General features: G+C 44.3%; 2 protein-coding genes across 5 annotated transcripts in view; one reads left to right on the top strand and one right to left on the bottom strand.

The window, feature by feature from the left end:
• The window catches only part of BMX (BMX non-receptor tyrosine kinase), a 48,597-nt gene extending 42,065 nt beyond the window's left edge, over window positions 1–6,532 (top strand). For all 3 annotated transcript variants that reach the window (XM_032880141.1, XM_032880139.1, XM_032880140.1), the window contains 3 exons: window positions 575–693; window positions 3,594–3,751; window positions 6,059–6,532. In XM_032880141.1, the coding sequence (XP_032736032.1) occupies window positions 575–693; window positions 3,594–3,751; window positions 6,059–6,133 (352 nt within the window). In that variant the 3' untranslated portion in view covers window positions 6,134–6,532. The remainder of the gene's footprint in view (window positions 1–574; window positions 694–3,593; window positions 3,752–6,058) is intronic.
• Window positions 6,533–10,071: 3,539 nt separating this feature from the next.
• The window catches only part of ACE2 (angiotensin I converting enzyme 2), a 71,100-nt gene continuing 54,631 nt past the window's right edge, over window positions 10,072–26,540 (bottom strand). For both annotated transcript variants that reach the window (XM_032880137.1, XM_032880138.1), the window contains 9 exons: window positions 24,318–24,462; window positions 22,465–22,563; window positions 21,242–21,364; window positions 20,455–20,627; window positions 18,905–18,963; window positions 15,803–15,903; window positions 14,359–14,475; window positions 12,323–12,517; window positions 10,072–10,288 (listed from right to left, as the gene is read on the bottom strand). In XM_032880137.1, the coding sequence (XP_032736028.1) occupies window positions 10,180–10,288; window positions 12,323–12,517; window positions 14,359–14,475; window positions 15,803–15,903; window positions 18,905–18,963; window positions 20,455–20,627; window positions 21,242–21,364; window positions 22,465–22,563; window positions 24,318–24,462 (1,121 nt within the window). In that variant the 3' untranslated portion in view covers window positions 10,072–10,179. The remainder of the gene's footprint in view (window positions 10,289–12,322; window positions 12,518–14,358; window positions 14,476–15,802; window positions 15,904–18,904; window positions 18,964–20,454; window positions 20,628–21,241; window positions 21,365–22,464; window positions 22,564–24,317; window positions 24,463–26,540) is intronic.

The raw sequence follows: 26,540 nt of genomic DNA, 5'->3' as shown, positions 1-26,540 counted from the left end.
TCATTGTTTATAACAGCAGATTAGAAGCAACTTACAAGGTGAAACCAGACACTGTTAATCCACAAGAGGGAATGCTATTCAGTCATTAAACATGATGCCACAGAAGAAAATGTAACCACATGGGGAAAGTGGTTCTTGCCATGCCGTTAAAGGAAAAAGCAAACCTCAGTACGGCAGAAACCCAATTTTGTGCATATTATATGTAGAACAAAAGATTGGCAATTACAAGCCAAGATGTATCTTGAATGTTAGAATTACAAATTATCTTCAGGGTGAGATTGAGTCATTTTATTTTGACATTTTTGTGTTTTTCTCTATTTCCCAAATGGTTTTGCATTCCAATTTTGGTATTTGCAAAGTTAGATATAATGTAAGGCTTACAAGTCATATAAGCAGCCTTTGGCTGAGCTACACACTGAAAGGAGCGGAAGTTCTAGAAAACTGAGGCATTCCCGAGACTGCGGGGCTCTGTGTCTTTAATCAACCTGCCACAGAGGCGATGGTGGCCCGCAGAGGGCTTCTCATGCTGTGCAGCCTAGTGACTTGAGGTCTGTGTTGATGTTTTCCCCCACAGGTATGTTCTTGATGACCAGTACGTCAGCTCAGTAGGAACCAAGTTTCCGGTCAAGTGGTCAGCCCCAGAGGTGTTTCACTACTTCAAGTACAGCAGCAAGTCAGACGTGTGGGCGTTCGGTAAGCATGTGGCCACATGGGCCCCAGCCCTGTTTTGTAAGCTCGCTTCCACAACAGGAAACCGCAAGGGCAGCAACATCCATTTTTAGCAAAAGCCCCGTGCACTTGCGAAAGGACCTGTATGGTCTGAGATAAGCAAGAGACTGAAGACGATGGTGACCTTTGCTTGGGCCAGTGTCGGGATGTCTGCCCCTACTGTAGAAAATCCGCATCCTGCTAGCGCCTTTGTATCCAACCAGAGGAGATAAAATCTCCTCCACCGAAAACTGCGAACAGTTTTAAAGGAGTCATTGAGAACTAGAGCTGAGTTTGCGTGAAGTCCAAAACGTTAAACAGCTTGAGATGTAGTCATGGACTTTCAGCGTGAAAGCAGCAGCCGTGGCCACCATTCCCTTCGGAAGAGACCAACCCTTTGGGCATGCCTGGTGCCAATCCCAAATTCGACTCAGTGCTGTCTTTAGCCCATACTAATATCAGCTCGGGTCCTCATTAAAATTCGTCACCAGATCAAAGATCAGCAAACCTTGGGCCAGGACCAAGTCTGGGGGACTGTTTCTATGCATGAAATTTTACTGGAGCAAGCCATGCCCATTCGTTCCTGTATTGGGTCTGATTTTGTCCTGGAACAGCAGAATGGGGCAGGTGCCAGGGACACTGTATGACCCCAAAAGTTTAAAATACTTACCATGTGACCCTTCACAGGAAAGGTTTGCTGACCCCTATTTTATTAAAGATCTATAGTGAAATTTAGTAAAGGTCATTAGAAAACAGAAAGTTGTGATTTGGTAGATTTTCTGATATCTTGCTACACTACGAAGAAGATACACTGATATCTTTCTACACTATTAGTAAAGGTCATTACAAAATGGAAATGATTCTTAAGCTGTGATTTGGTAGATTTTATGATATCTTTCTACACTATGTTTATAATCACCGTCACATGGATCCAAGATAAATCATCCAAATTATCATAAAGTTATGGATATGTTAAATGCACCTGAGATCTAGTTCACATCTGTCTTGATCCATAAGCATAATTTAACTTTTAATATGACATCCAAAGACTGCATGAGTAAAAGAAAATTTAGTTAGCCATTTTTTTATACGACATACTTTTTTTTTAAGATTCCACTCACTTATTTGATAGAGAGAGAGTGAACAAGCAGAGGAAACGCCAGGCAGAGGGAGAGGGAGCCTGATGCGGGGCTTAATCCCAAGACTCTGGTATCATGACCTGAGCTGAAGGCAGATGCTTAACTGACTTAGCCACCCAGGCACCCCAACACACACTTTTAAAATAAGTATTATTTTTGCACAAGTAGTATCAATCACTTTAAAAAATCCAACATACACAGAAAAAGAAAAAAAAACCAGAAAGATAGCAATGTGGTGAATAAGTGATATCCTTCTGGGCTGATTAACTTGTCAAAATTAGTTTCAGTTTCCTGGTGTTGATATGCCTTATGAAAGATGCTTTTAAAAAACAATAACCTTACTCAAGAGTTACAGCTTGTTTTTGACCCAAAAATGACATTACCCTGCTTGATGACTCATCCTATGCACTAGAAGTTGGCTTCAGATATTTTTTAGCTATTTCTAAAAACTAAATCTCTTCTTAAGTAATATTTCCCCAATGAGGATATTCAAATTGGATCAGGGCCTCTGAAAGCAATTTTCAAAGAAGGGGCCCCACAGATATTTGAAGCAATGATACTGTTTTTGAGATAAGTGGATAGTCTTCCAAAGACAGAACTGTGAAAGGAGCAGTATACTTTTGGATGGTTGTTTTAGAAGGTTGTTAAAAAAAAAAAAAAAAAATATATATATATATATATATATATATATATAGGCACAGCAACTTGTAATATTGCCTTATTGTAAATATTTTACATAAGATCTAAAAGTCGAAGAAATTTTGAAGTTAGTACTTCAGTTACAGTTCTAGAATGATTTTTTTCCTTCTTACATATTTCTGGCTTGCCAAAGCTTTGAAGCTGGCTGACTGTTGAAATTGTCTGGCTTGGTCAGGATGAAAGAACACTGGCCACCATTTAGAGAGCATTTAGTGTCCCCGTGCTCTTTGCGTGCTCAGCAACCGTATGATTTGCAAATATCTACATATTATAGACAGGGAGTCTGCTCCGAGAAGGGCCAAGAAACTTGCCCAGCCTCTAAGCGGCAAAACTGAGCCTCGAAGGCCGCATCTAACTGACCCACCTTCAACCATCATGATCAGAACCCGGGTTTTAAACCTGGAGTCTGCAGTGACCTCGGATAGGCTTCAGGACACCATGAACATCCAGAAACCGAACACAAAAATGTTGTGCGTTCACTTTTCCATGAGAGCCACTGGTTTTTATCAGATTCTCAAAAGGACACATGACCCACAAAATATTAGGAAGGACAGAGACAAAAAGGAGGAATTTTGTCAATGATTTGATCTGTACATTTCCACGGGAAGGTAATTTGACAGTGCGTTGAAATTGTTGCACACAACTGCCAAGGCAGAGAGCAAGAAACGGCGAGGACTTCAGTTGATCACACCTCCGGGCTGGAGCCGGGGGTTGACTCTGTGGGTGGACAAGGCCCCAGTGACCTCTCTGAAGCCACCCAGGAATCCTGGCCCCAGGTAGCTCCCACTGCGGCCGCCTTTGCCACTGACCCATTTACTGGCAGGAACAGGCGCCCTGGGCTCCGGGAACATGGAGAAGGGTACCCTGGGCCCCAGAAGTGATGGTACAGTTCCACCCTCCATACCCTGTCATTTTTGCTAGGACTCATTTCCTGGGGGCCCCTCGCTCTGACCCGTAGCCTTCCTGATGTGGTATGTGAACAACCTCTACCTTCTGACATCCGCTCTCTTTCCTTTTTGTCTGCCGGTCCCCCTTCATGTGGCGCAGGGATCTTGATGTGGGAAGTGTTCAGCCTGGGGAAGCAGCCCTATGACTTGTATGACAACTCCGAGGTGGTCGTGAAGGTCTCCCAGGGCCACAGACTCTACCGGCCCCAACTGGCGTCCGACACCATCTACCAGATCATGTACAGCTGCTGGCACGAGGCAAGTGCACCACGTGGGGGCACTGGAAGGGGCATCAGGTGCAACAAGGGCAGCTGCCCAGGACACCACTGGGCGAGGCATTTATGAGGGAAAAAACCTGCTACACAGCAGGTGCAATGGCCCTGAGCCCCTTCCCTCAAGTGTTTGTAATGGAAAACCAACAACATAGCAAAGTGGGTGCTGTTTAACAAACAATGTATACCCAGCACTGTTCTAAGTACTTCATAAATATTAACTCATTTATTCATCAGGCTACATGCTATCAAGTAGGAACTAACATGAGCAAAACTAAGAGAAGAGGAAACAGAGACCCAGAGAGGTTAAGTGACTTGCCCAAGGTCACACAGCTAGTAAGAGTTAGACTGGCCAGTGTCAGAGTCCCTGTTCTTTTTTTTTTTTTTTTAAGATTTTATTTATTTATTTATTTGACAGAGAGAGATCACAAGGAGGCAGAGAGACAGGCAGAGAGAGAGGAGGAAGCAGGCTCCCCGCCGAGCAGAGAGCCCGATGCGGGGCTCGATCCCAGGACCTTGGGATCATGACCTGAGCCAAAGGCAGAGGCTTTAACCCACTGAGCCACCCAGGCGCCCCCAGAGTCCCTGTTCTTAACCACAACAGTGTGGGTCTGCACAGCGACAGTCCCCTGTTGAAGGTTCTGCATATAGTGAGTGTTTTGTACATTTTGGTCCCCCACGTTCAAAATGTTCTATTTGACAGCTTTCTGGGGAACATTGACAATTTTCATTAGATTCCAATTTATCTTTCCCGTACTTCTTTGCACAAAAGTGAGCATGTGTGTGTGTGTGTGTGTGTGTGTGTGTGTGTGTTTCCCTGCCTTTCTTAAGAAAAAAGGAGCATACAAATCCCTTCCTCGGGAGCTACCACTCCATCAGTGTGCCTATTTCCAGCCATCTCACCGACACAGACCATTTTTCAAGCTTCTGGATTTCTGACAATTAAAGGACGTCTCTTTTCCCTTTGCTCAATCAGGTTTTTTGTTTCCCTCACCTCGATTTTAAAGACCCCTTTATGAATGAAAGAGATTAGTGCTTCATCTGTGAGAGCTGTAAAGATTTTCTCCCAGTTTGTCACTTATCTCTTAGATTTAATTTATGGTATTTTTTGCCATGCAGAAGATTTTAAAAAAATTACGGTCGACTCTATTAAAATTGGCTTTTATTGCTTCTAGAAACTGAGTTAAAATTCGATAGGTTTCCCCAGACCCTGATTATGATAGCATTCACTCAGATTCTCCTCTAATACATTTATGGCTTCATTCTCTCACATGTAGATCTCTGATCTAATTTGTGTTTGTTATCGTATATGGTATGAAGTATGAATCCAAAGATCTCGTCTTTTAATTGACTACATGCTTGCTGCAGCATCATTAGAAGACCATGTCATTCCCAGGGACAAGATACCATCTAATGGTGCCAAAATATCTAACATAGGAAATGTCCATATGTATTTGGAATTACCTGGGGACTCTCTTCTGCTCTCTGCTCTTTATTCATGAGCTAGCCCCGAGACTTTATAATATGTGTCAATCCTAAGTAGGCTCGCACTCCCTCATTACTCGTCTTTCTTAATACCTTTCCTAGCTATTTTTATAAACATATTTTAAAATTGAGTTTAATTTTTTAATTTTTTTAAATTTTAGTTCCAGTGTAGTTATATTCATTTTGGCTATTATTTCTGCATACTTTAAAAACCTGTGAACTAGAGTATCAATTTGTCCAGCTTGAAACAAACTTGTTCATCTTGTGGGGGAGGCTGTATTTATATTTTAACTAGGGAAATTTGACATCTTCGTGATATTGATTTGTCCTCTTCAAGAACAAACAACGTTTTTCTATGTTTTTCTACATTTGTATTTTTCAGCAGTGTTTAAAGTTGTCCTCATTTGGGGGGTTACATTTTTGTTTGTATTTTATTTTGACATCATTGCTATTCTAAATGGAATTTTCTCTTCCATTGTGTCTTCTGATTGGTTCTTGTACATGTACCTGAAGGTTATTGATTTTATATGTTAATTTTGCATACTGCTCTGCTGAATTCCTTATCATTTGGGTTGATACTATCATTCATTCTCTTGGTTTCTCCAGGCATAAAACCACATCAAACAAAGATACTTTTACTGTTCCTTTTCCAATTCTTAGGGCTCTAGTTGTTTTGTCTTTAGTGGAAATGTCCATAGTGTTTCCACACTTAAAAAGTCACTAGCTTTAGGATTGAGGTATACATATCTTCTATATTTTATTTTTAATCCTTTCCTAAACTAAACCATTGGGTATTTCTTTTATTTAGCTTCCAGAAAAGCGTCCCACATTTCAGCAACTCCTAGCTTCCATTGAACCACTTCGGGAAAAAGACAAGCCATGAAGAAGAAATTAGGAGATCTGATGAGAGCTCATGTGAACGCTGGCCAACATTTTCATTACTTTTAAGGAAAGTAGCAAGGTGCAGACAATGTAATTTAGCTAGTTCTTCTTAATAGCATTCTGTGTGCTGTTTGCCTGTTGTAGTATCTCAAAATGAACAAGGTAAGAAACAAAAGATTTCCTTGAAATTTAGGTCAAATTAGTAATTCTGTGTATGCTACTTTTAATATTATTATACTTCCCAGCCTATAGCAGAAGCATATTTTCTGATTGTGGTAGACAGAGTGTGTACCATGTGTAAAGATCAGATAGAATTGAAATATTCTCTGTTGGATATTTGTTCTTTTCCTTATATAGTCACTATCCTGATAATTAAATATGATATTAACAAATACCAAAATGTGGACATTTGCCTTCATGTTTCAATACTGTCAAACTTTAATGTGTATGCAAATCAAAAGGAGAGTTCATTAAAATAAACTCCTGGGGCACCTGGGTGGCTCAGTTGGTTAAGCATCTGCCTTTGGCTCAGGTCATGATCTCAGGGTCCTGGGATTGAGTCCCAAGTCGGGCTCCCTGCTCAGTGGAAAGCCTGCTTCTCGCTCTCCCTCTGCCACTCCCCTTGCTCATGTGCACTCTCTCTCTAATAAAATCCCTAAACACAAACACACACACACACACACACACACACACACACACACACACACAGATTCCTTAGGAACTAAGGTAGAGCAAGTCTGAGTGCAGCCTGAGAATTTTTTACCTTAAGAAGTTTCCAGATGTTCCTGAGCAGTCAGCTCTGCCCTAGGGGACCTCCTTATACAGTGGGGCCTCATTAGGTGGTCCATATTCAATCCAAATGACTCAACTCTCATCTGACTTCCAGATTCGAACAGTGACCCTTTGGGTCATGTATGTATGCCATGCAAATATAAAACTAAAATTAAATAATATCATTCAAGAAGATACTAAATATATTTCCATGTAGAGCAAATTTTTAAAGATGCTAAGGTAAACTTGAAGCCTTTTTTTTAAACCTTAATCCTTATCAACTTGGATACAGTGTAACCACAGTCTTATTTCTAGAATTGATTGTTGCCTTCTAATCATTTTCTATCCTTAGGTTTGGAGTCCGGGGGCATCTGGCTAGTTTGGTGACTGACATTTCTGTTTCAGGCTTCTATCTTGACACAAAGGGAGAGAAGTACTGTTTCAGGGGCGCCTGCGTGGCTCAGTGGTTAAGCCTCTGCCTTTGGCTTGGGTCATGTTCCCAGGGTCCTGGGATCGAGCCCCACATCAGGCTTTCTGCTGAGCGGGGAGCTTGCTTCCCCCTCTCTCTCTGCCTGCCTCTCTGCCTACTTGCAATCTCTCTCTGTCAAATAAATAAATATTAAAAAAAAAGAAGTAGTATTTCAGTTTCTCGCTGCGAATACCAAAAGGTACTTCTGCTTTAAAACTATTCCCGGGACTCTCCTCCTCCACCGCCTGCTTCTGAACCCCTAGGTTTTTATCTCTTTTGAAGCACTTCACGGTCTCTCCTGTAACATCAAGGAGGGAAAGAGAAAGGCTATGTGGAGGCACAATTGCACTGAAAAGATGCTCTAAGTGCCGCTCCTTGTCTCCGGATGGAAGTGAACCACCTCCATGAAGAGACCCTCATATTCCATCTCATCTCACCAGCTCCATCCCCTCCCGGCTATTTCCAACGATCTCTCCTGGTTGTTCTTAACATGTAAATGCGGATTCCTGTATTGTCAGAAGAACTGACTTTTGATAGTTTTCTATTTTTTTACAGAGGTGCACAAATTTCAACTTACAGTGAAACGGAACTTTAAAAATCATCACTAGGCGGTGAATACATTCAGTGAGCATTCCTTGGGCCAGTACGTGGGACAGGTTCTTTCCCACCGAGGGAAAAGAAGGAACATGTAACACAATGCCTCCTCCCCGACAGGTCCTCATGAAGTTTATTTTCTGTTCTCCTGCTTATTTTTATGTATTTTGTTTTTTTAAAAACCATCCTCTTTGTAACAAAAGTAATATAGGCTTATTGCAAACATTAAAACAGTACAGAATCGTCTGCTGTGGCAAGAGCTGGAGCCGTGCTTGGAAGCCTGGCTCCCAAAACCATGTCAATGAAGATTTTAAGGTACCAGTAGACGTTTATGAGAAAAGCAGCCCAGTGATGCTAGGAGGAGCCAAGCAAAGGAACAACAGTCCTATCATGTAAAACATGCATGATTTTGAAAATGCTATTTAACCATGTGTAGTGGTGATATCTAGCATTTACTGTTACTGTTTTAAGCCAGGGGACTGTCTACACGCTCTTGGAAGTGAAGAAAAGGTCATCCTCCCCTTAGCTGATTCACCATGACCCCTCTATAGAATTTCATTTTTTTTAAAGATTTATTTATCTGAGAGAGAGCGTGCGCACACGTAAGGGGGAGGGGCAAAGGGAGAGGGAGAGAGGATCTCAAGCAGACTCCCCACTGAGCATGGAGCCCGACACCGGGCTCGATCCCATACCCCTGAGATCATGACCTGAGCCAAAATGAAGAGTCGTATGTTTAACTGACTGAACCACCTGGTCGCCCGTCTCCGCAGAATGTATTAAGTACAAAGTTACTCTAACATTATGCTGGTCACCACAGAGAGTGAGTCGCTGGGTAAAGCTGGGATGTTTTCCTCAATTTTGAATCAGTCCTCAGGTATGTAGTGATGCTGTGTTCAGAGCCAGGCTGGATTTTGAGATCTACGAAAGGAGCGTCAGACTTGGTTCCTAACCTGGCGGTGTAAACAATCTTTTTTTTTTTTTAAACATTTTTATTTATTTATTTGACAGACAGGGATCACAAGTAGGCAGAGAGGCAGGCAGAGAGAGAGGGAGAAGCAGGCTCCCCGCTGAGCAGAGAGCCCGATGCGGGGCTCGATCCCAGGACCCTGGGACCATGACCCGAGCCGAAGGCAGAGGCTTTAACCCACTGAGCCACCCAGGCACCCGGGGTGTAAACAATCTTAACAAGCCCTCTCTAGACCGATCTTACAGCTGCTTTGTACGCTAAAGCAATTTAAGAAATTGGGACACATTCCACGACATTTGAGAGGTCAAGGGTCCCAGGCAGTCAGACAGCAACTTTGGCCGTGGAAGTGACAAGCAGACAGAACGCCCCGATGCCCCAGCCCCGACGTACACGTGAGACCGTAGCAGCGTGCATGTAGTGTTTATTGGGGGTCTGCTTTGCGCTCAGCACTACTCGGGCATCGGGGTTGAGTACAAGATTTAAGAGATTGGGAACCCACTTCCGAGGAGGACCTGAAGTGGAGGTTTCCAGTCACTCCTCGAAGAACAGTAGTGAGTTTCCGTCAGGTGTGCTCTGGCGGAAGGTGGTTCTGGGAGGCCCCTGGGGCTGGTCTCACGTTGTCAGGGAGATGGTGATCAGGTACGGGTGGAAGGGAAAAGGCAACATCTGTGAACGGCTCTCCGGATTCTTCTCTCTTCTTCAGAGCTGTCATCCTGAAGAAGGCCTGACCCAGTCCAATCACCGCTGTGGGCAAATCCCTATAGATTAGCTTAATGCGAAAGGGCGCGCCATCCTTTACACTTGGCTTAGAGCGAAGCAGACGGCAGGTGCTGCTCTCGCTCCCTGAAGTTCCACCATGTCACGGACACTGTCCTTAAAAGTGATTCATCCGGATTTCACACAAGGCTCCACTTGCTCCCTCCACATATCCCCCTTTTCGCTTTTCCACTGTTGCCAGGCAACAGACATTTCCGCTTTCATTACCCCTGAACAGCCGGTGAGGCCAGAGACACATTTTCTCTATTACTCTCAAACATGAACACAAGTGAAATCGTGAGGCAGAAATAAATACTGAAAGCCAGTGAAGATGCCCTCTCCTCAGGCTTGTATTCTTGGGACAACTTTTCCTGAACAGAGCCATAGTTATGATATTTAATGACAGCTTTATAATCTCCTATTGTCTGTACCATAAAATTAACAGTTGCATGCAAGAAAATCACCTCAAGAGGAAATCAAACAGATTTTCCTAAAATGACGTCTGAACATCATCAACATTTTGGAATCCCGGATTATTTTCTCCTTTACTCAAGTCCGCAGAGGCGTAAGGATTTTCTTCACTTCTGGCTTGATTGTTCCTGTTGAATAAAGTGAAGTCACCTTTAGTGCAGCGCTGCCGGAGGGACACGGCCTCCCTTGGACCCCACTGGCCTGGGTGTCTCTGACCCCTCAGCACCGAATCGCTCGCTGGCGAACCATCCCCTCCCGGCGGACTGGGAACCCCGAGAGAGCAGGATTCACTCCTTTTGCCCCATGACTAGTTGGCAGGATGGCTGGCAGGGCATGGGAGACTGCTTAGGGTGCGTGTTCTGGGGTCAGAGAGGGTGCGCCTCGGTACCTCAGTCTGTCTGTCTGGAAAACGATGGCGGTTCTGCCAAAGTCCCGAAAATGGTGCTGGCAGAGCCCTCACTGTACGGGTGGGCAGCCTCCGCAAATAGCAGCTTGGAGAATTCTTTTCATTTTTTTTTTTAAGATTCTTTAAAAATTTATTCATTTGAGAGAAATACAGAGTCGGACAGAGAAAGCACAAGCAGGGGGAGAGGCAGAGGCAGAGGGAGAAGTAGACTCGCCGCTGAGCAGGGATCCCGACCTGGGGCTCCATCCCAGGACCTGGAGATCATGCCCTGAGCCGAAGGCAGACACTTAACAACTGAGCCACCCAGGCGTCACACTGGATGATTCCTTTTAGAAACCAAGTGGTCGTTAAGCCAAGTGCCTCCTTTGAAAGTGCCTCCCTGCTACACAGTCAGCTTCCCAAGTGTCCAGACCAGAGTGGGACAGCTTTGTAGCACAAGCACCGGCCCTGCAAACTGGCTGTGGGTCCCAGTCTGTTACTGACGAGCCACGTCGATTTGAGAGAGTGACTTGGTCTCTCTGAATCTCAGCTTGATACGTACGTGAAGATAATTAGATAATTGCATATTGACATCCTATGCTTGCCGAAAATATTAATGCATCAAAGTACCGAGCAGGGTATCCGGTCCGATTTTGCTGTGTGCCTTCTATTAACACAGCATGTGGCATGAAGGAAGTTCCCCCAAATAATTCATTTCATGAATTAACTTTGGAATAGTAGCTCGTGTGCAAAGTAAGAATGTTTCGCAAACCGTCACGTGCATACCAATCACCAGGGGGATGGCCTTAGTGAAAATGCAGACGCTCCAACAACAGAAGGGTCTCTGAGAAACTGATAATTGTCCTTGGCTTTGGGAAGGGAACTTGGAGGCAAAGGGGGGCAGGAAGATTTTGGGGTATCCTTTCATAGTTTTAAAATTCTAACCATATGAATGTATTCTATTAAATGCCTAATTTTCTTAACTGAAGTTATTTTAGGGAACTATAAATCTCTATAGTGAAGAATTGAGCAAAATAGACAAGAGCATGTCAAAATTCCATCATGAACACGTTTAAGCAACCTGCAGTGTGCTGAGTTTTGTTAGGAGCTATAAAATAGTATTAACCTCAATTACATAGGCCCATGGAAGCCAGTGATCTCTCAAGATCCGAAAAACCATCTAGTGGTGGAACAAGATTATTAATCAGGTCTCTGGTGATTTAAATCCTCACCGAACTTGGATCTTCCACTCAAGAACAAATGACAGAGCATCGTGACCCATGACCTAAGGGGATGACAGGGAGCCTGGGCCACCTGAGGGGGAATGAAGATGATGGAAGGGTAGAAGTTTGAAGCAAATCGCAGAGCTCCTTCTAGAAGGATTTTACAGTGCCAACCATCACTGAGTCAGTCTCTGGGGTCACTTCTAGACCAAGGAAGACTAGGAGTAAAGAGAACTCCCTGAGCCTGCCTGCCCCCCACCCGTCCCCGAGTTTGCGGGGCGTCTCAGTAGTAGGGAGAGGACACTGTGGCCAGGATGGAGTTCATCCCGTCATGCTCAGAAGCCCAGGCTGAACACTGTACTCCGGCGCCTGCTAGGAACGCAAAGTGCTGACGAAATCTGGGAAATGTCTAGGGAATACATCAGAATATTTAGGTGCAAAACGGTCCCCAAAAGGAATTGGCTTATATACCTACCACTTGCTGCAAAATTTCCAGCTAGTTTTCCCTAAACCTTTCTGTTTTAAGATAGGTAAGTCTAGGAAAGGGCACTTACTTCCTTCGATTTCTGATCCCAGAGAAGATGAGCAGGAAAATGCCAACCAGCACCACTCCCATCACGACCCCAAACACGATCAGCCATATGGTGACAGGTGGCTGGTAAGGGGGTTCCAGTGTTGGCTGGATCCCCAGAAACTCCAGGCTGTTGTCATCCAGGTGGAAAGCATCATTGATACGGCCCCGGGACTGCCTATTCCCAAAAGCAAGACACTCAGGCAAAACAGAATTGTGCGTAATTATTTACTTCCTATGCCATTGCTCCTGAAGGGATTTGATAAGGTTTAGCTTAAGACGGCACACCTCAAATAGCAATGAAATCATAGTCAAAGTCGATAACCAGGTCCCACGAAAGATTCAAGATTTGACAATTCGGCCCCTTTTGTATCTTGCAGCCTAGATTGCGTCTGGCAACGGCTTCCTGGGAAAATTGGGTTGCAAGTGTGGAAACTGGAGTTGGAGTTTGTTGGTTCGTGAGTGCTGTGTTGTAAAGGCAAAGTTAGCGTATTTGGCAAGAATCTCCCTTCTGTCGGAGTAGGTCTACAACGACTTTATATCAGATAACAGGAAAGGGCAGTTGGGTACATCTCTTCTACAAATCGACTGGGTCCTATACCCAAGTCCTGACGGTTGTAGTTTCCAAAGAAAAGGTATTGACCTTTGGAGACAGGGGACGACCACAGAAAGGGACCCTCGCCAATTTCTCCAGCACTGGGATGGGAAAGGGCTAAATTTTAGAGAGCAAAAAAGGACGGATGTGATTTTGAAAACGCAAACTAGGAACATTGAGAATATTCTGACTTGAAAACCCCGGTGCTTTGCAGCCCATCCTCCTATCCTGGGCTGTAGTGCACGTCAGGACGAGACGGAGATCCGTCAGAGCAGAATTCACCACGTAACCTCAGCCTGAAAGTGTCTCAAGTCATTCCGGAAACAGGGGATTTGCCATCCCCTGCTGCTCGCAAGCAGGCCTGGGCTCTTTCGTGATGATCTCAGCTGGCGCTTTTCCCCAAGGCAGAAACAAGCCCTTTGGGGGCCAGCGGTGAGGTCTCTGGTTGTAAGTGGGTTGCACACCCCAACTAAGCCAGACTTTCCAGGCTCGCCCTGCCTGGCAGGTCCTGGATGTGCTTCCAGAGACGAACAGCAGCTCAAGAGGGCCACCTAGTGGGCTCCCTCATAGCAGCAGGTATCTTAAGCCTTTTTTAGTGACAAGGGCAAACACCTGCCTCTGTCTTTTCTTCACTCTTGCTGTTTGGGGAAACCTTGGGCCAATCATTGCTTCGAGATGCTCGCCGCCCAGAGCGAGTCCCTCTCCTAGTGTGAAGGCCAAGCAACACCTAAGGGATCCTATTCTTGCCCACCCCGCTTCTGACTCCAGTTACTGAAATGATTCCTTCATCCAAGTCCCTACAGCAAATGCTGGCGACATGTGTCCACGTCCCTTCTCCATCTACCATTCTCCAGGTGTGCAAGCCAGACTCCCTCCAGCCAGTCAGTACCTGCTGCCTTTACCCGAGAGCGTTCTGGGGCCACGAGGGGCTGCCCAGCCTACAGGTCACAAATGCCGGGGAAGTCACGCCACCGGCAAGCAGTTCTCAACCAATGACTGGTGGGAGGCAGTGGATAAGTGCCCCCCCGGGATGATGGGACCATTCAGGTGAATGATCTGCTCAGTCTCCCAGAATTCCCCGGCACGGTGGAGCTCTAGTTGCCCACCGTGGTCCCTTGCTCGATAACATGTCATTTATTATCTTCCATCCACGCTCCGCCCCTGTGCACTTTTCTTCCTCAAAGCTTCTTGAGATCGTCTCCCAAATCAACTACAAATACCCTTTAAGGGCCTGCGGTACGGAAGAGCCCAAATCAAGGCAAGTCCCTTGCTACGAGATCCTTCTGGAATTAAAACCCCAGTCTTTACGCTGAAAAGAACTCAGAACGGTGCCCGGCACACACAGCATACTAAACCACGAGTGCTTGTTGGGGTTGCATTCAGTACCCCCCGCCCCCCGAGAGCTTGTCTGAAAGTAAAATCACCTGATAGCTTCTTCAACGTCAGCTCTGGGAATGATGTCAGACATATTTCCAGGTGAAGTGACAACGAAGTTGAAGGAGATTCTGGGTTTCAAATTGCTCACCCTCACGTCTTCGTCCCTGCAGAGAAGCAAAAGAAACATCTTTCCTTGTGGCATGGAGGACACAGCAAAGAGAATGGGGGCTCCCCCTGCCAGTGAAAAGGAGGTTGGGGGGAGAGTCACAGGGTAAAGGCGAGAGACACGGAATGGGGCAAACCACGGAAGGATGTGATTGTCCCTACATTCTTAACACTTCCCAAAGCACATGAACTTAAGGACATATGTTGGGATAACACACTATTGGTACTATCTGTTCAGCCCCCTAGATGGACCCCATTTTCCTTCAATGATACAAAAATTTCAAATTGAAAGCCGTTGGAGAACTGGCAAAGAACCACGGGTGCCCCAGGATTGTGATACATACCGTGGCGAGCAGCAAGGGCTCAGTACCGCGAACAGAGGCAGTGAGTTCGGCTCCCCCACCCCTCCTCCACGCTGCAAACCCCCCCTCCCATTACACCCACAGCCGGGGCGGTGGCGGGGGGGGAGGAGTGGGCTTTACCGACAGTGTGACAAGACTGGACTCTCCCAGCTGCCACAGGGATCCTGACAAAACGTAAGGCCGATCCTGGCACTCCCAGCCCTTCTCACTCAGAAGAAAGCAAATGTCCTTGGAATCGTTTGCAAGGCCCACGTGAAAGTTCTTCTCCTCTTCCCACCCCCACACCCCACTGCTGCCCTGACCACACCTCCCACTTGTCTTCTGTGAGCTCACTGCTCCAGCCTCGCTGGCCTCCTTGTTGTTCCTTCAACAGGTGTAGGACATTCATTCATTAGGATCTTTCCACCTGCTACCTACCGTCCCCGTTGGCTACTTTGCTGGTGCTCTCCTTGCTTCAGATGTTTGTGCAAGGATTCGTGAGGCCTCCTCTGACCATTGCAGCTAAGGCTGAGCTCTAGACACACCAGCACTCCCAAGCCCACCCTCCCCCGTCCCCCATCTGCGGTTCTTTCCTCCCTTGAACTTGTCACCGTCTCATTGTGCTATATTTCACTTAACATATTTTGCTGATTGTAACGCACGCATGAAACATACATTAGAACACAAGTTCGATGAAGGCAGAGATGTCTGCCTTTTGCTCTCAGTGCTGATGGTGGAGGAAGCGTTTGTTGGAGGGAAAGGGAAAAGGAAAGAGGAGAGGGAGGAGAAGGGGAAAGAGAACAATGCTCTTGCAATCTGTAGGTCGAGTAAGTCACAGTCCTCCCTAAAGAGAATGGCCCGAATTCCAGGATATCAGAGAAGTTTCAAAGTCATTGGGTTTTTCTTAATTTTACTTGCGTCAGAGTTTAAGCACAATATCTCCTCAGACCCAACAGAAAGAGAAGTAGTGGTTGGAGTAACTCACACAAAAGGGATCCTTTGGATTTTGACTTTTGAAAAATACTCTCTCATGGCATATGCAATAGACGACCGGAAGAAGTACATTTCATTGTCATTCCATTCGTACTGCAAATTCAAAAGAAAAACACTGTTCAGTAGGGATCATGGGATACATTCAAAACCTGATATTCCAGAAGAATTACTTTACTTTAACGTTTTCTAATACTCCAGAGAACCCTGTGCGGGCACCAGCATCACCTGGAGGGCTGGTTAAACCACTGAATAGTGGGCCCTCCCCTCTTGAGTTTCTAGGATGAGACCCGAGGACGTGCACATCTAACAAGCCCTCAGATGTGCTAATGCACCTGCGCTTTAAGGATCATGTTCATGGATCCTTTTCAGTTTGAGAGGAGCTGAAATAAACATCCTGAGGGCAAGTTTATGGATGGGAGTCATGTGAGTCATGGGTTTTGGTTAAAATGTCCATGTATTGTACACCTGGAGCTAATATAACACTGCATGTTAATTATAGTTGAAAGAAAAAAATAAGTTTAAAAAAGAAAACAAATGTCCACGTATTGAAGACAAAGATGCGGAGCTTTTACTGTGTCTATGGTAAGTTCTCAGATATGCGCAAGTGTAAAAGAAAAAGAGACCTGAGTTCTGAAGGAAATAATAACTGTCCACGAGGTAATTTGTTCTTGATTATCGGTGTTAAACACACAGCTGGCGTATTTGCATAGTTTGTGAACCTTTGCTAAAAAAGAAAAAAAGCATTTGCTCTTTCCTCCACCAGCCAGCAGTAGAATGAATGCCACAAATTTTGCGTCTCTCCTTTCCCTTTTAGAAAAAACAATGACAAGGTTTCACAGCAGTGTTACATCAACCTCAGCTTGACACCACTCAGGTTTGGCAAAAAAGCTGCTTTGAGTACTAATAATGTTATTAATGTCGGTACTATGAATGTTCTGGTTATTATTTCCATATTTTAAAAAAAGGCAAAGGTTAAGTTCACAAAACGATGCCAAAGATCGGGTTGGACTTAGCCATGCAACAGCTGGACCTGGGCCAGATGCCCGAGGGACGGGGGAATGCTAAAGCATGGGTTGGCCTCAGCAAAGCAGCCTCTTGCTCGGCTAAGGGGCCTCAGGGCAGCTCACCACCAACCCCTCTGAAGACCATTTACCAATCCCTCACTGCAGAGAAAGAACCTGGGGACAAACGTCAAGAAAACAATATAACTGAAAAGGAACTAAAATGTATTAGGCCAAGGAAAAGCTAATATAAAGATGCTAAGAAAAATAATCCCACAGACATTCAATGATGGTAGAGAACTGGAAATCGGAACTCTTCAAGTTCGGGAAGGGTTCCACCTTCATTTTTATTATTTCTTTCTTAAAGGTTCATTTTTCACTCCTACTGCATTATCTACATTTAGCTGTCTTACTCAGCTAGGCAAATGATGCTGTGACTGCCGTGGAGCTGTAGGCAATATTTAACTGGGCAGAAAATGGAAGGGGGTCGAAATGTAACCTTGGACTCTATCTGCTGCAAACCACAATTTTCTATTGCACCCTGGGCCGCTCTATTCAATGGTCCCAGGCTGTCCTCTCGTCCCGCACGGCCTCCTGTGCCCCCCATCTGCCTGGGGCTGTTCTGTCCTGTCCTCTCCCCAAAGCCGCCACCCCTTCAGCCTGGCTAGCCCAAGACAGGTGTCCAGCAGAGTGACAGCCGCTGCAAGGAGCTCACACGCAGGTGTGAGGAATCTGGTTTGCCGTGAAACATTCGGTTATCCTCAAATGCAAAGTCCTCAGTAGTTCTCAGGTTTGGCTGTAATTAGAATCACCTGGGGAGCTTTTTTTTTTTTAAGATCTATTTATTTATTTATTTATTTGAGAGTGAGAGAGTGAGAGAGAGCAGGAGAGGGGAGAAGGTCAGAGAGAGAAGCAGACTCCCCATGGAGCTGGGAGCCCGATGCGGGACTCAATCCCGCAACTCCAGACCTGAGCCAAAGGCAGTCGCCCAACAAACTGAGCCACCCAGGCACCCGCTCGGGGAGCTTTTAAAACTCCTGATGCCCAACTTTCGATGCTACACCTCAGAACAGTGAAGTCAGAATCTCTGGGAGTGGTACTCGAGCTGTGATTTTTTTTTCAACATCCCCTACGACTCCAGGGTGCAGCCAGGTTTGAAAAACCAGAGCTTCCCAGTCTGGTGTGTACGCGCCAGCCAGGGGCTGGTGAACACGCAGATCTGGACTGAGCAGGTCCAGTGCTGGGGCCTAAGATTCTGTATTTTTAACAAGCTTCCAGGATATGGATGACTGACTAAAATAAAACAAAGCAAAACTATCTACACTACTTGTTAAACAGTCTCTCAAAATATAACCTTGTCCTCTTCCTTAAGTACAAGTAATGGTGATGAGTGAATTATGAGGTTGGACACTTGGGGCGCCTGGGGGGCTCAGTCCATTAAGCTTCTGACTTCAGCTCAGGTCATGATCCTGGAGTCCTGGTATGGAGCCCTGCATCTGGGCTCCCTGCTCAGCGAGGAGCCCACTTCTCCCTCTGCCTCTGCAACTCCCCCGGCTTGTGCTCTCTTGCTCTCTCTCAAATACATACAATTTTTAAAAAATGTATTTTAAAAAAGGGTGGACACTTGATATTTAAGATTGGATGTTTTTTCATTGATTTTCATAGCACCTTAAAAGTAACAAGGAAAAAGTAGACATCACCAAACCAATAAGGAATGTGTTACTTAAAAAAAAAAAAATCCCAAGAGGCAGAATCTGGAGCTTGTCGTTTTTAAGAGAAACATGTGGCCTGTCTTCTTTTAGAACACACTGAAATGGGCTTATTTGTACTACTTAAGAGAGTGCATTAAGTAGTAAAGGATGGGGGCGCTTGGGTGGCTCAGTAGATTAAGCATCCGGCTCAGGTCATGATCTCAGGGTCATGAGATCGAGCCCCAGTGGCAAACTCCACGCTCAGCAGAGCGTCTGCTTCTCTCCTTCTCCCTCTCCCTCTGTCCCCCGGCATGTGCTTTCTCTCAAATAAATAAATAAATAAATAAAACTTATTTTTAAAAACTTCTTTAAAAAAAAAGACACACTGTCCAGAATACTCACTGCTTTTTCTCCAAGAGCTGATTTTAGGCTTATCCTCACTTTAATACTTTGGTCAGCATCTGATTAAAGAGAAATCAGAGACTGTTGGTTACAGATGACAGATGGACCATGTGCCTTTACTTCCTTCCCCTCTCAAGATCCCACCAAAGTGATGGTAAAGGAATTTTTTAACAGGTGTAAATAGTTTTGGAAAATGAGAAGTAATGGCGGTGGCGGTGGTGGTGGTGGTAAGTGCTCTCTCAAGGGCCAGGAAGCCACAGCCTAAAGTGAATGCAGAGGTAGTACAGACCCCAAAAGTCCCAGAGAGTCCTGGAGCAGCTTGGGAAGAAGAAGAAGAAGAGATCAGACTGAAAACAATGGGAATGAAAATTAAGATAGGGTTAAAGCCACCGTGGGACACTGTTAACCCTCCTACCCCACATGCTCTTGTTTAGAAAGTCACTTGGAGGCTCTGCTGCAGCAAAATAGGAGGTGAGGTAATCCAAGAAAGAAGGTCTGGAATTCAGGAAGCAATGGATTCAACCCAGGAAACCAGCAAAAGGATGGCTGACTCAGGATGAAAACTGTGGTCAGACTGAGACAGAAGAACGCAGGACTCTAAGAGGGAAGTCTTCAGGAAAAAATGAGAAAAGAATAGATACATTGGAATACCTGGAAAAGATAAATGCAACATTGATAGCAAATTAGATATTAAAAAAACAAGGCAGTAGAAACTCCAGGACAAACAAAGAGCCACATAGGAAAGGCTTTAAAACAGTATATTACTTGGCTCTATAAGGCATTATGATACAAATACTGATAATTTCTTATAAAAATATTAAAACTTTATTGAGATGAGAAAGGAAAGTGGAAGAGGAGGCAGGAGTGCATGCCTAAAACTGACCAATAAAGAAATTATATAAACATAATGTTCAGAGATATGAAAGTGACTGCCAGAAAGAGGAGGTAGTAGCATTAAAATTGATTTAAAAAGCATTTGTCTTTGAAGAGCGGGATTCGAATGCAGTGGGTTGGGGAGTTTTATACTCTTTTTTTTTTTTTTTTTAAAGATTTTATTTATTTATTTGACAGAGAGAGATCACAAGTAGATGGAGAGGCAGGCAGAGAGAGAGAGAGAGAGAGAGAGAGAGAGGGAAGCAGGTTCCCTGCTGAGCAGAGAGCCTGACACGGGACTCGATCCCAGGACCCTGAGATCATGACCTGAGCCGAAGGCAGCAGCTTAACCCACTGAGCCACCCAGGCGCCCAGTTTTATACTCCTTTATTTTAAATATGGGGCTGATAAAGCAGAGTTGAAAGAGAGAGAGAAAATGTGTGTGTGTGTGTGTGTGTATGTGTGTATAGTTTTCATCACGCCTGATACATAGTAGGTGCTCAACAAATGCGTTTCCTCCCCCAATAAAATGGCAGCTGCCACCATAGCACAGTCAGAAGCAGGGTCTACATAGAGGGAAAACATACTCGGCTGTGTCATAGCTCCATGAGATGGGCCAGAGGGGACTATGGGAAGCAGAAAGGGAGTCATTTGAAATGTGTCAACTCAGTACTCACACGGACTCCAGTCAGTGTTCCAACCCACAAAAGAATTCCTGTTTTGCTCTTTCAGCCAGGTAAACAAGGGCTCGAAGTAGTTGAGCAGTGGTCTTACATCCATAGTCTTTGCTCCTACAACACGTTCCAAGGCGAAGGTCCAGGGTTTTGATCTTCCAAGGCTCAGCATTTCGCTACATGCAAAAAGGGGAGGGTGGGTTTAGGGCCTTTTGAGGAATTCCAGATGTACACATATTTACACTATGATCTATGGTTTCTCCTTTTTGACTTAGCTAAGCTTGCTCCTGGATGATAAGGAAATCAGGCGGGTTAATGGATGTATTCATCCGTCAATCTCTTTCCTTCTAATGACTAGAGAGGGAGCCCTGTAGTTATGACATGGAGAGGAGATAGACTGTCCAGCCATCGCATGGTCTAGGTTCCTGTGTGACCATAAAATAAACAATTAATTTGCGGATGAGGACATTCTGAGTTCAAAATTTTTCTTTTTAAAACAAGGAAATCAAATTCAAATCTAGGCATGGAAATATTGGTAATATTGGGTAGCAGGAGAGGTTCAATATTTTGAAATATTTTTTTTTTAAAGATTCACCTATTTAACTGAGAGAGAGAGAACGAGTGGGAAGAGAGGCAGAGGGAAAGAGAACCTTCAAGCGGATTCTCTGCTGAACATGGAGCCCGATGTGGGGCTCGACCCCACCACCACAAGATCACAACCCGAACCAAAACCAAGAGTTGGACACTCGACCAACTGTGCCACCCAGGTGCCCCTTGAAGTGTTTCTTACTGCAGCTTCTGCCCAGCTTCACGGGAATTGGAGATGTCACATTTGTATAGGGGACCTTCATGTTTAGCTATTTGACAAAGGGCTTCTTGAAACTGGAATTGGTAAATGGTCCTTGTGTAATATCTGTAAAGCAGATGAACAAGAGAGCAGTGCCGTGTTTAGTCACTGTTCTAGACTCATAGACTGGGGCGTAAGTTTAAATTCTAAGGCTCTAGTCCCAAAGAGATATTAATCCAACCTCTTTCTCCAGAAAGACCCAAAAATGAATCCTGCAGACACATCATAGCCTACTTGTATTTATGTATCAGCTGATTAAAAAGGTGGTATTACTCACTATGGAGTATTATGCCTCCATCAGAAAGGATGAATACCCAACTTTTGTAGCAACATGGACAGGACTGGAAGAGATTATGCTGAGTGAAATAAGTCAAGCAGAGAGAGTCAATTATATGGTTTCACTGATTTGTGGAGCATAACAAATAGCATGGAGGACAAGGGGAGATGGAGAGGAGAAGGGCGTTGAGGGAAATTGGAAGGGGAGGTGAACCATGAGAGACTATGGACTCTGAAAAACAATCTGAGGGTTTTGAAGGGGCAGGGGGTGGGAGGTTGGGGGATCCAGGTGGTGGGTACTGTAGAGGGCACGGATTGCATGGAGCACTGGGTGTGGTGCAAAAATAATGAATACTGTTACGCTGAAAAAATAAAAAATTTTAAAAAAATGTGGTATTACTTTGTTAAATGTTAGTTCACATTTGTATTGTGTTTTACGTATTTATGGCCCATCATATAAATAACGCCAAGTGATCCTTATGGGAGGCCCACGATGTTATTCCCATCTTCCAACTAAAGAAACTGAGGTTCAGCAAGTTCAAAATGTGAGGCTAACGGGTGAAGAACATAGGTTTTTGGACTACCAATTAAAAATACTCTATTACCATCACTCTGAACACTGCCAGTAACAAGAAGACAAACAAAGATCATTTTATTTCCCCTAGGGATACTAAAAATTCCTTTGTGGTGGAGAAAAGATCTCATGTAAGTTTTACTGGACCCAATAAATCGTGTTGAGTTAAAACTGATGATCTGTTTTGAGGTTCTAGGGGGAAGGAGGGTAGAAAGAGAAATTTCAGTCATTACTTCATAGATCCCTATTTCTTTGCCATTAGCACAGCTGTCCACAACCCTGGAAGTTAAACAGTGAGAAGAAACCTGTCAGTTACCTGATGAATGAGTAATCATTAGCAACATGGAACAGAGCAGCAGGGTCACAGTATGTCTCATCATGGGGCAAGGGTTCCACCACCCCGACTATATCTCGCCTTTGGGGAAAAAAAGCAGATACGTTAGCCATGGGGCCCTTATCAGGGGAAGGTACAGTGAGATGAAGTTAGCGTGGTTTTGTCAGCCAATGGCATTTATAATGGAATTAGTTGTCACGTGAAATAGAAACAGTGTAAAAAATTACAGAATAGAGCCCTTATATGGTTATCTCTTCCTTTTTTAATTCATCCAGAATATATCACTGGAAAACAGCTGTATCTTCAAAACACTAATTTAATAAAGTGCATCGCATGGCCAAAAATGTACTGTGAAAATCTTAATAATCCCTCTTCGGTGCCACATTTCACACGTTCCTGGCAGACAGAATTTTGTAACATTGACATCTTATTCTTCAAAGCTAGCTGGAGTGCCCCCTCCTCTGTGAGGCCTGCTCCTGACCCCACCCACCTGCCAGCACAGTGAACCCCTTCAGCTCCCTTAGCCTTCTCTAGCCATGCTCCTTTGGCATTTCTCTCTCTGTTTTACAAGTATTCATACACAGCTTCTTCTTGGCCCTGGAGACTGGAGCTCCTAGAAACGAGGCTGTCTCAGTTACCTTTATGGTTGCAGTGTCAATCGTGATGCCTGATGCTAAGCAAAGACTCCATGTATGTTTGGTGAACTAATGGACTGATTAATGCATAGCGAATTATTTTAAGGGTCTGGTACCATTTAACTTTCAAAATAAACCTTTAAATGGATCAAAAACGAATTCAACCAGAAAAAAAACTAGGGAATCCAAGTATTTGGCATTATTTAAACTTAAAACATTTGTCCTTTCTGACTGTGGGGTCATTAGAGACAAATTCAGTAATACTCAAATGCTAGAAATGGTTATTTTCGCTGCTCCTTCCTCCCAAGTAGAATATATGTCAACAGAGAATCTTGGCAGAAGAGTGGCACTGACTTAAATTCATGGACATGGGGCTAAATGTTATATAGGTAGATCTTCACCACAAAAAGGAAAATAAGAAAAACAAGCAAAATTGACAGGAGTCTAATAGAGGGAGGGGAGAAGACTCTTCTTCTTCCCTCCCTCCCTCCTTTCCTTTCTTCCTTCCTTCCTGTCTTCTTTTGTAATTCTTTCATCCCAAACCCATTTATTTCATACCTGTGTGTCCCAGGCATGAAGAACTATTGAAAGGGATCACGGTCTGTTGCCCAAAAGTGCCAGCCTCTCACTAGCCTGGAATTCTCTCTGTTTCCCTCTACAAACACCTGGTTACCTGTCACCTCTTTCTCAGAGCTCAATCTGGAGGCCTCTCCACACGTGACCCACCAGATACGGCTTTGGATCTTGCGCTGGATGCTCGTGGATCCCTATACACCCCCATCACAACAGACCACGTTGCCATGGTTTCATTTTTCACATCCTCCCACAGACTGAAAGTCCTTTGAAGTCAAGGAAAACATCTGAAATGGCCAGCATTGGATCTCCAGTGCTTTGTCTAAAATATTACAGTTTTATGGGTGACCCAGCACTTAAGAAGATAGACCATGAGAAGTTGTGTCATCAGATCCTGCTTGGGGGAAGGGAGAGCCAAGGAAATGATATCTGAGGAGAAAGCATCCAAATAGAGACTTAAAAAATAAAAAGGAGGCAGGGTGTGCATGCACGTGTGTTCGAGCACGCGCACGCATGTGCGTGCGTGTGTGTGCGCGCACACGTGCCTTCAGGCCAGGAAAATGCCTTTAGATAAGTGGCAAACTCATGAGACAAAACATTTTGCTGATTGTATATTCATTGACTTACTTCATCTCCCACCATTTCTGCATCCACTGCTCTTTGGGAATTTCACCTTTAAAGACCATCCATCTCCACTTTTCTAACATGTAAGTAAATGGTAGAGTTCCAACAATTGTAAGTGCTTGTTTGAGTAGGAAGTTTATGTCTGTTTCTGAAAGTACAATGGAAAAGGATAAATATTAACATGAGGATGACAGTGGGTGTTTTGCATTGATTTCCCAATCTCGAGATATCATTTCTCAAGATATGCTTACAGTGAGATTACACGAGAAATAGTGACAGTGGACATGATAATATGTATCTACTCACTTTCTCAGCTAGGGGACTTGGAGAAGGGTAAAGACTTGGAAAGAACAGGTAAAATTAATCGGCAAGCAACTGCTAATCCCCATTTTTTCATGAGTGTCAATTGCCCTCCTTACATACCTCTTTTCAGAGCTAATTAGGGCTAGTTCGTCTACTGTCATACTATTTATTCTTGTAAACTCCATGAAGGCGGTGACTGTTAGTGTCTCATTCGAGACTGTATACCTAGCCTGGTGGCGCCTACATGATACCCTCTCTGAGTCTTTGTTAAAAAACAAATAGTAAACAGATGCGACCAAAACCTAGTAAACCAGGGAGGAAAAACCCAAACAAAAAAGGAGCCTCCCCAGAAGAAACTATGCACTGGATAACCAGAAGGACAGTCCACCTTAAATGTACCGGCATGTTCTTCACCTCAGTTTAAAATGCTTTAACACATTATGTGATCTCATCTATCCCTTATTTAGTGATGTTTAAAAGAAAAAAAAGCAGTAGAACTCACTCTTAGTATGCAAACGAAGCTCCACAAACTGTATGTAAGCAGGGGGGACACTATCTACTTGGCACACCACTGTATCTCCAGTGTTGAGAAAAATGCCTTGCACATAGTATATGCTCAGTAAATATTCTTGGAAGAAGAAAGGAGGCAAGGCAAAGGGAAGGAGGGAGAAGGAGAAGGAATGAAGGGATTCACTCAACCTCATTCACAGATCGGGGCAGAGCCAAGTAAGGAAGCAGGAGTTTTTCAAACCAGTGGTTTGACCATGTTTAGTACGACGCTAGTGATTCGATCTTCTTTGCCTGCTGTCAGGAAATATTTTAAAAATGATAAAAACAAATAATTGTCTGTTAATTGACTTAAGAATTATATTTTAAAATTGGGCAACAGGTGTGGTTGCCGTGAACTCCCTTTCCTTTGTTGCTCCCTTCATGGGAGGATGCTGTTTCTCGTCTATTACCCACTGGGTTTATGCTTACAGCAACTGTTTCAGACATGCTGATGGCTTTACACTGACCTACTCCCAGGCCTTCGCGAGATCACCAAAGTCTGAGCCAGAAATCAAGGCACAGTGAATTGCCCCCACAAAGATGGAGCTCATGACCTTGACCTCACTGACCAAATGTTCCAGCCAGTGCAACTGATGTTTTGAGCCAAACAACGAAAATGGGGGGAGGGAAATATACAGAAGAGAACATATTTGGCTCTAAGTGTCCTCCGTTTACAAGGAAAAATCGGAAGTCAGGGCATCTTCACTGAAGAATCTGGGTCTCGCGAATATTCGTCATGTGCCATCAAGTCCCAGGCATCCAAAGAGAAACAGGCTGCCTTGGAAAAGATGTTGAAGGATAGCATGGATCTGAGGGGACGTCATAGGGGTGAAGTCATGCGTCAGCTGGCTGAAAAAAACGTTTCAGTCCCGTCTAATCTTGATATTCCACCACCCATTCTTTAAGAACTCTAAAATTTCAAGCCACACTTTGCTTTGTATAATATGGGAAAAGCTTTAGATTAGGGCTCTGGTTCGGGTTCCGCTATGCTGCTCTTTGACCTTGGGCTAGTTACTTTTCCTCTCCTGTCTTCAATTTGCTGCCTCAGCAAAATGGTTTTTAGAATGTTTCAGCTCTCACATTTTGGGAAGTTTTTACCTAGAAACCAGGGGGATCTAGTCAGAACTAATTAGGTGCATGACCATGGATAAGCCATTTCAGTTCTGTGGGCCTGTTTTAGCATCTTTTTTTCCCCCGTTAGATGTTTCTTAGAGTTCTAAGACCATTCATTCAGTCAGCTCTCTTATGCCTTTTTCTTTTTTTTTTTTATTAAAGATTTGATTTATTTGAGAAAGGAAGGAAGGAAGGAAGGAAGGAAGGAAGAAAGAAAGAAAGAAAGAAAGAAAGAAAGAAAGAAAGAAAGAAAGAAAGAAA

Source organism: Lontra canadensis, unplaced genomic scaffold, assembly GCF_010015895.1.
Source record: "Lontra canadensis isolate GAN:19392208 unplaced genomic scaffold, GSC_riverotter_1.0 scaffold68, whole genome shotgun sequence".
Taxonomy (NCBI): Eukaryota; Metazoa; Chordata; class Mammalia; order Carnivora; family Mustelidae; genus Lontra; species Lontra canadensis.
This window is presented reverse-complemented; position numbering and strand designations above follow the sequence as displayed.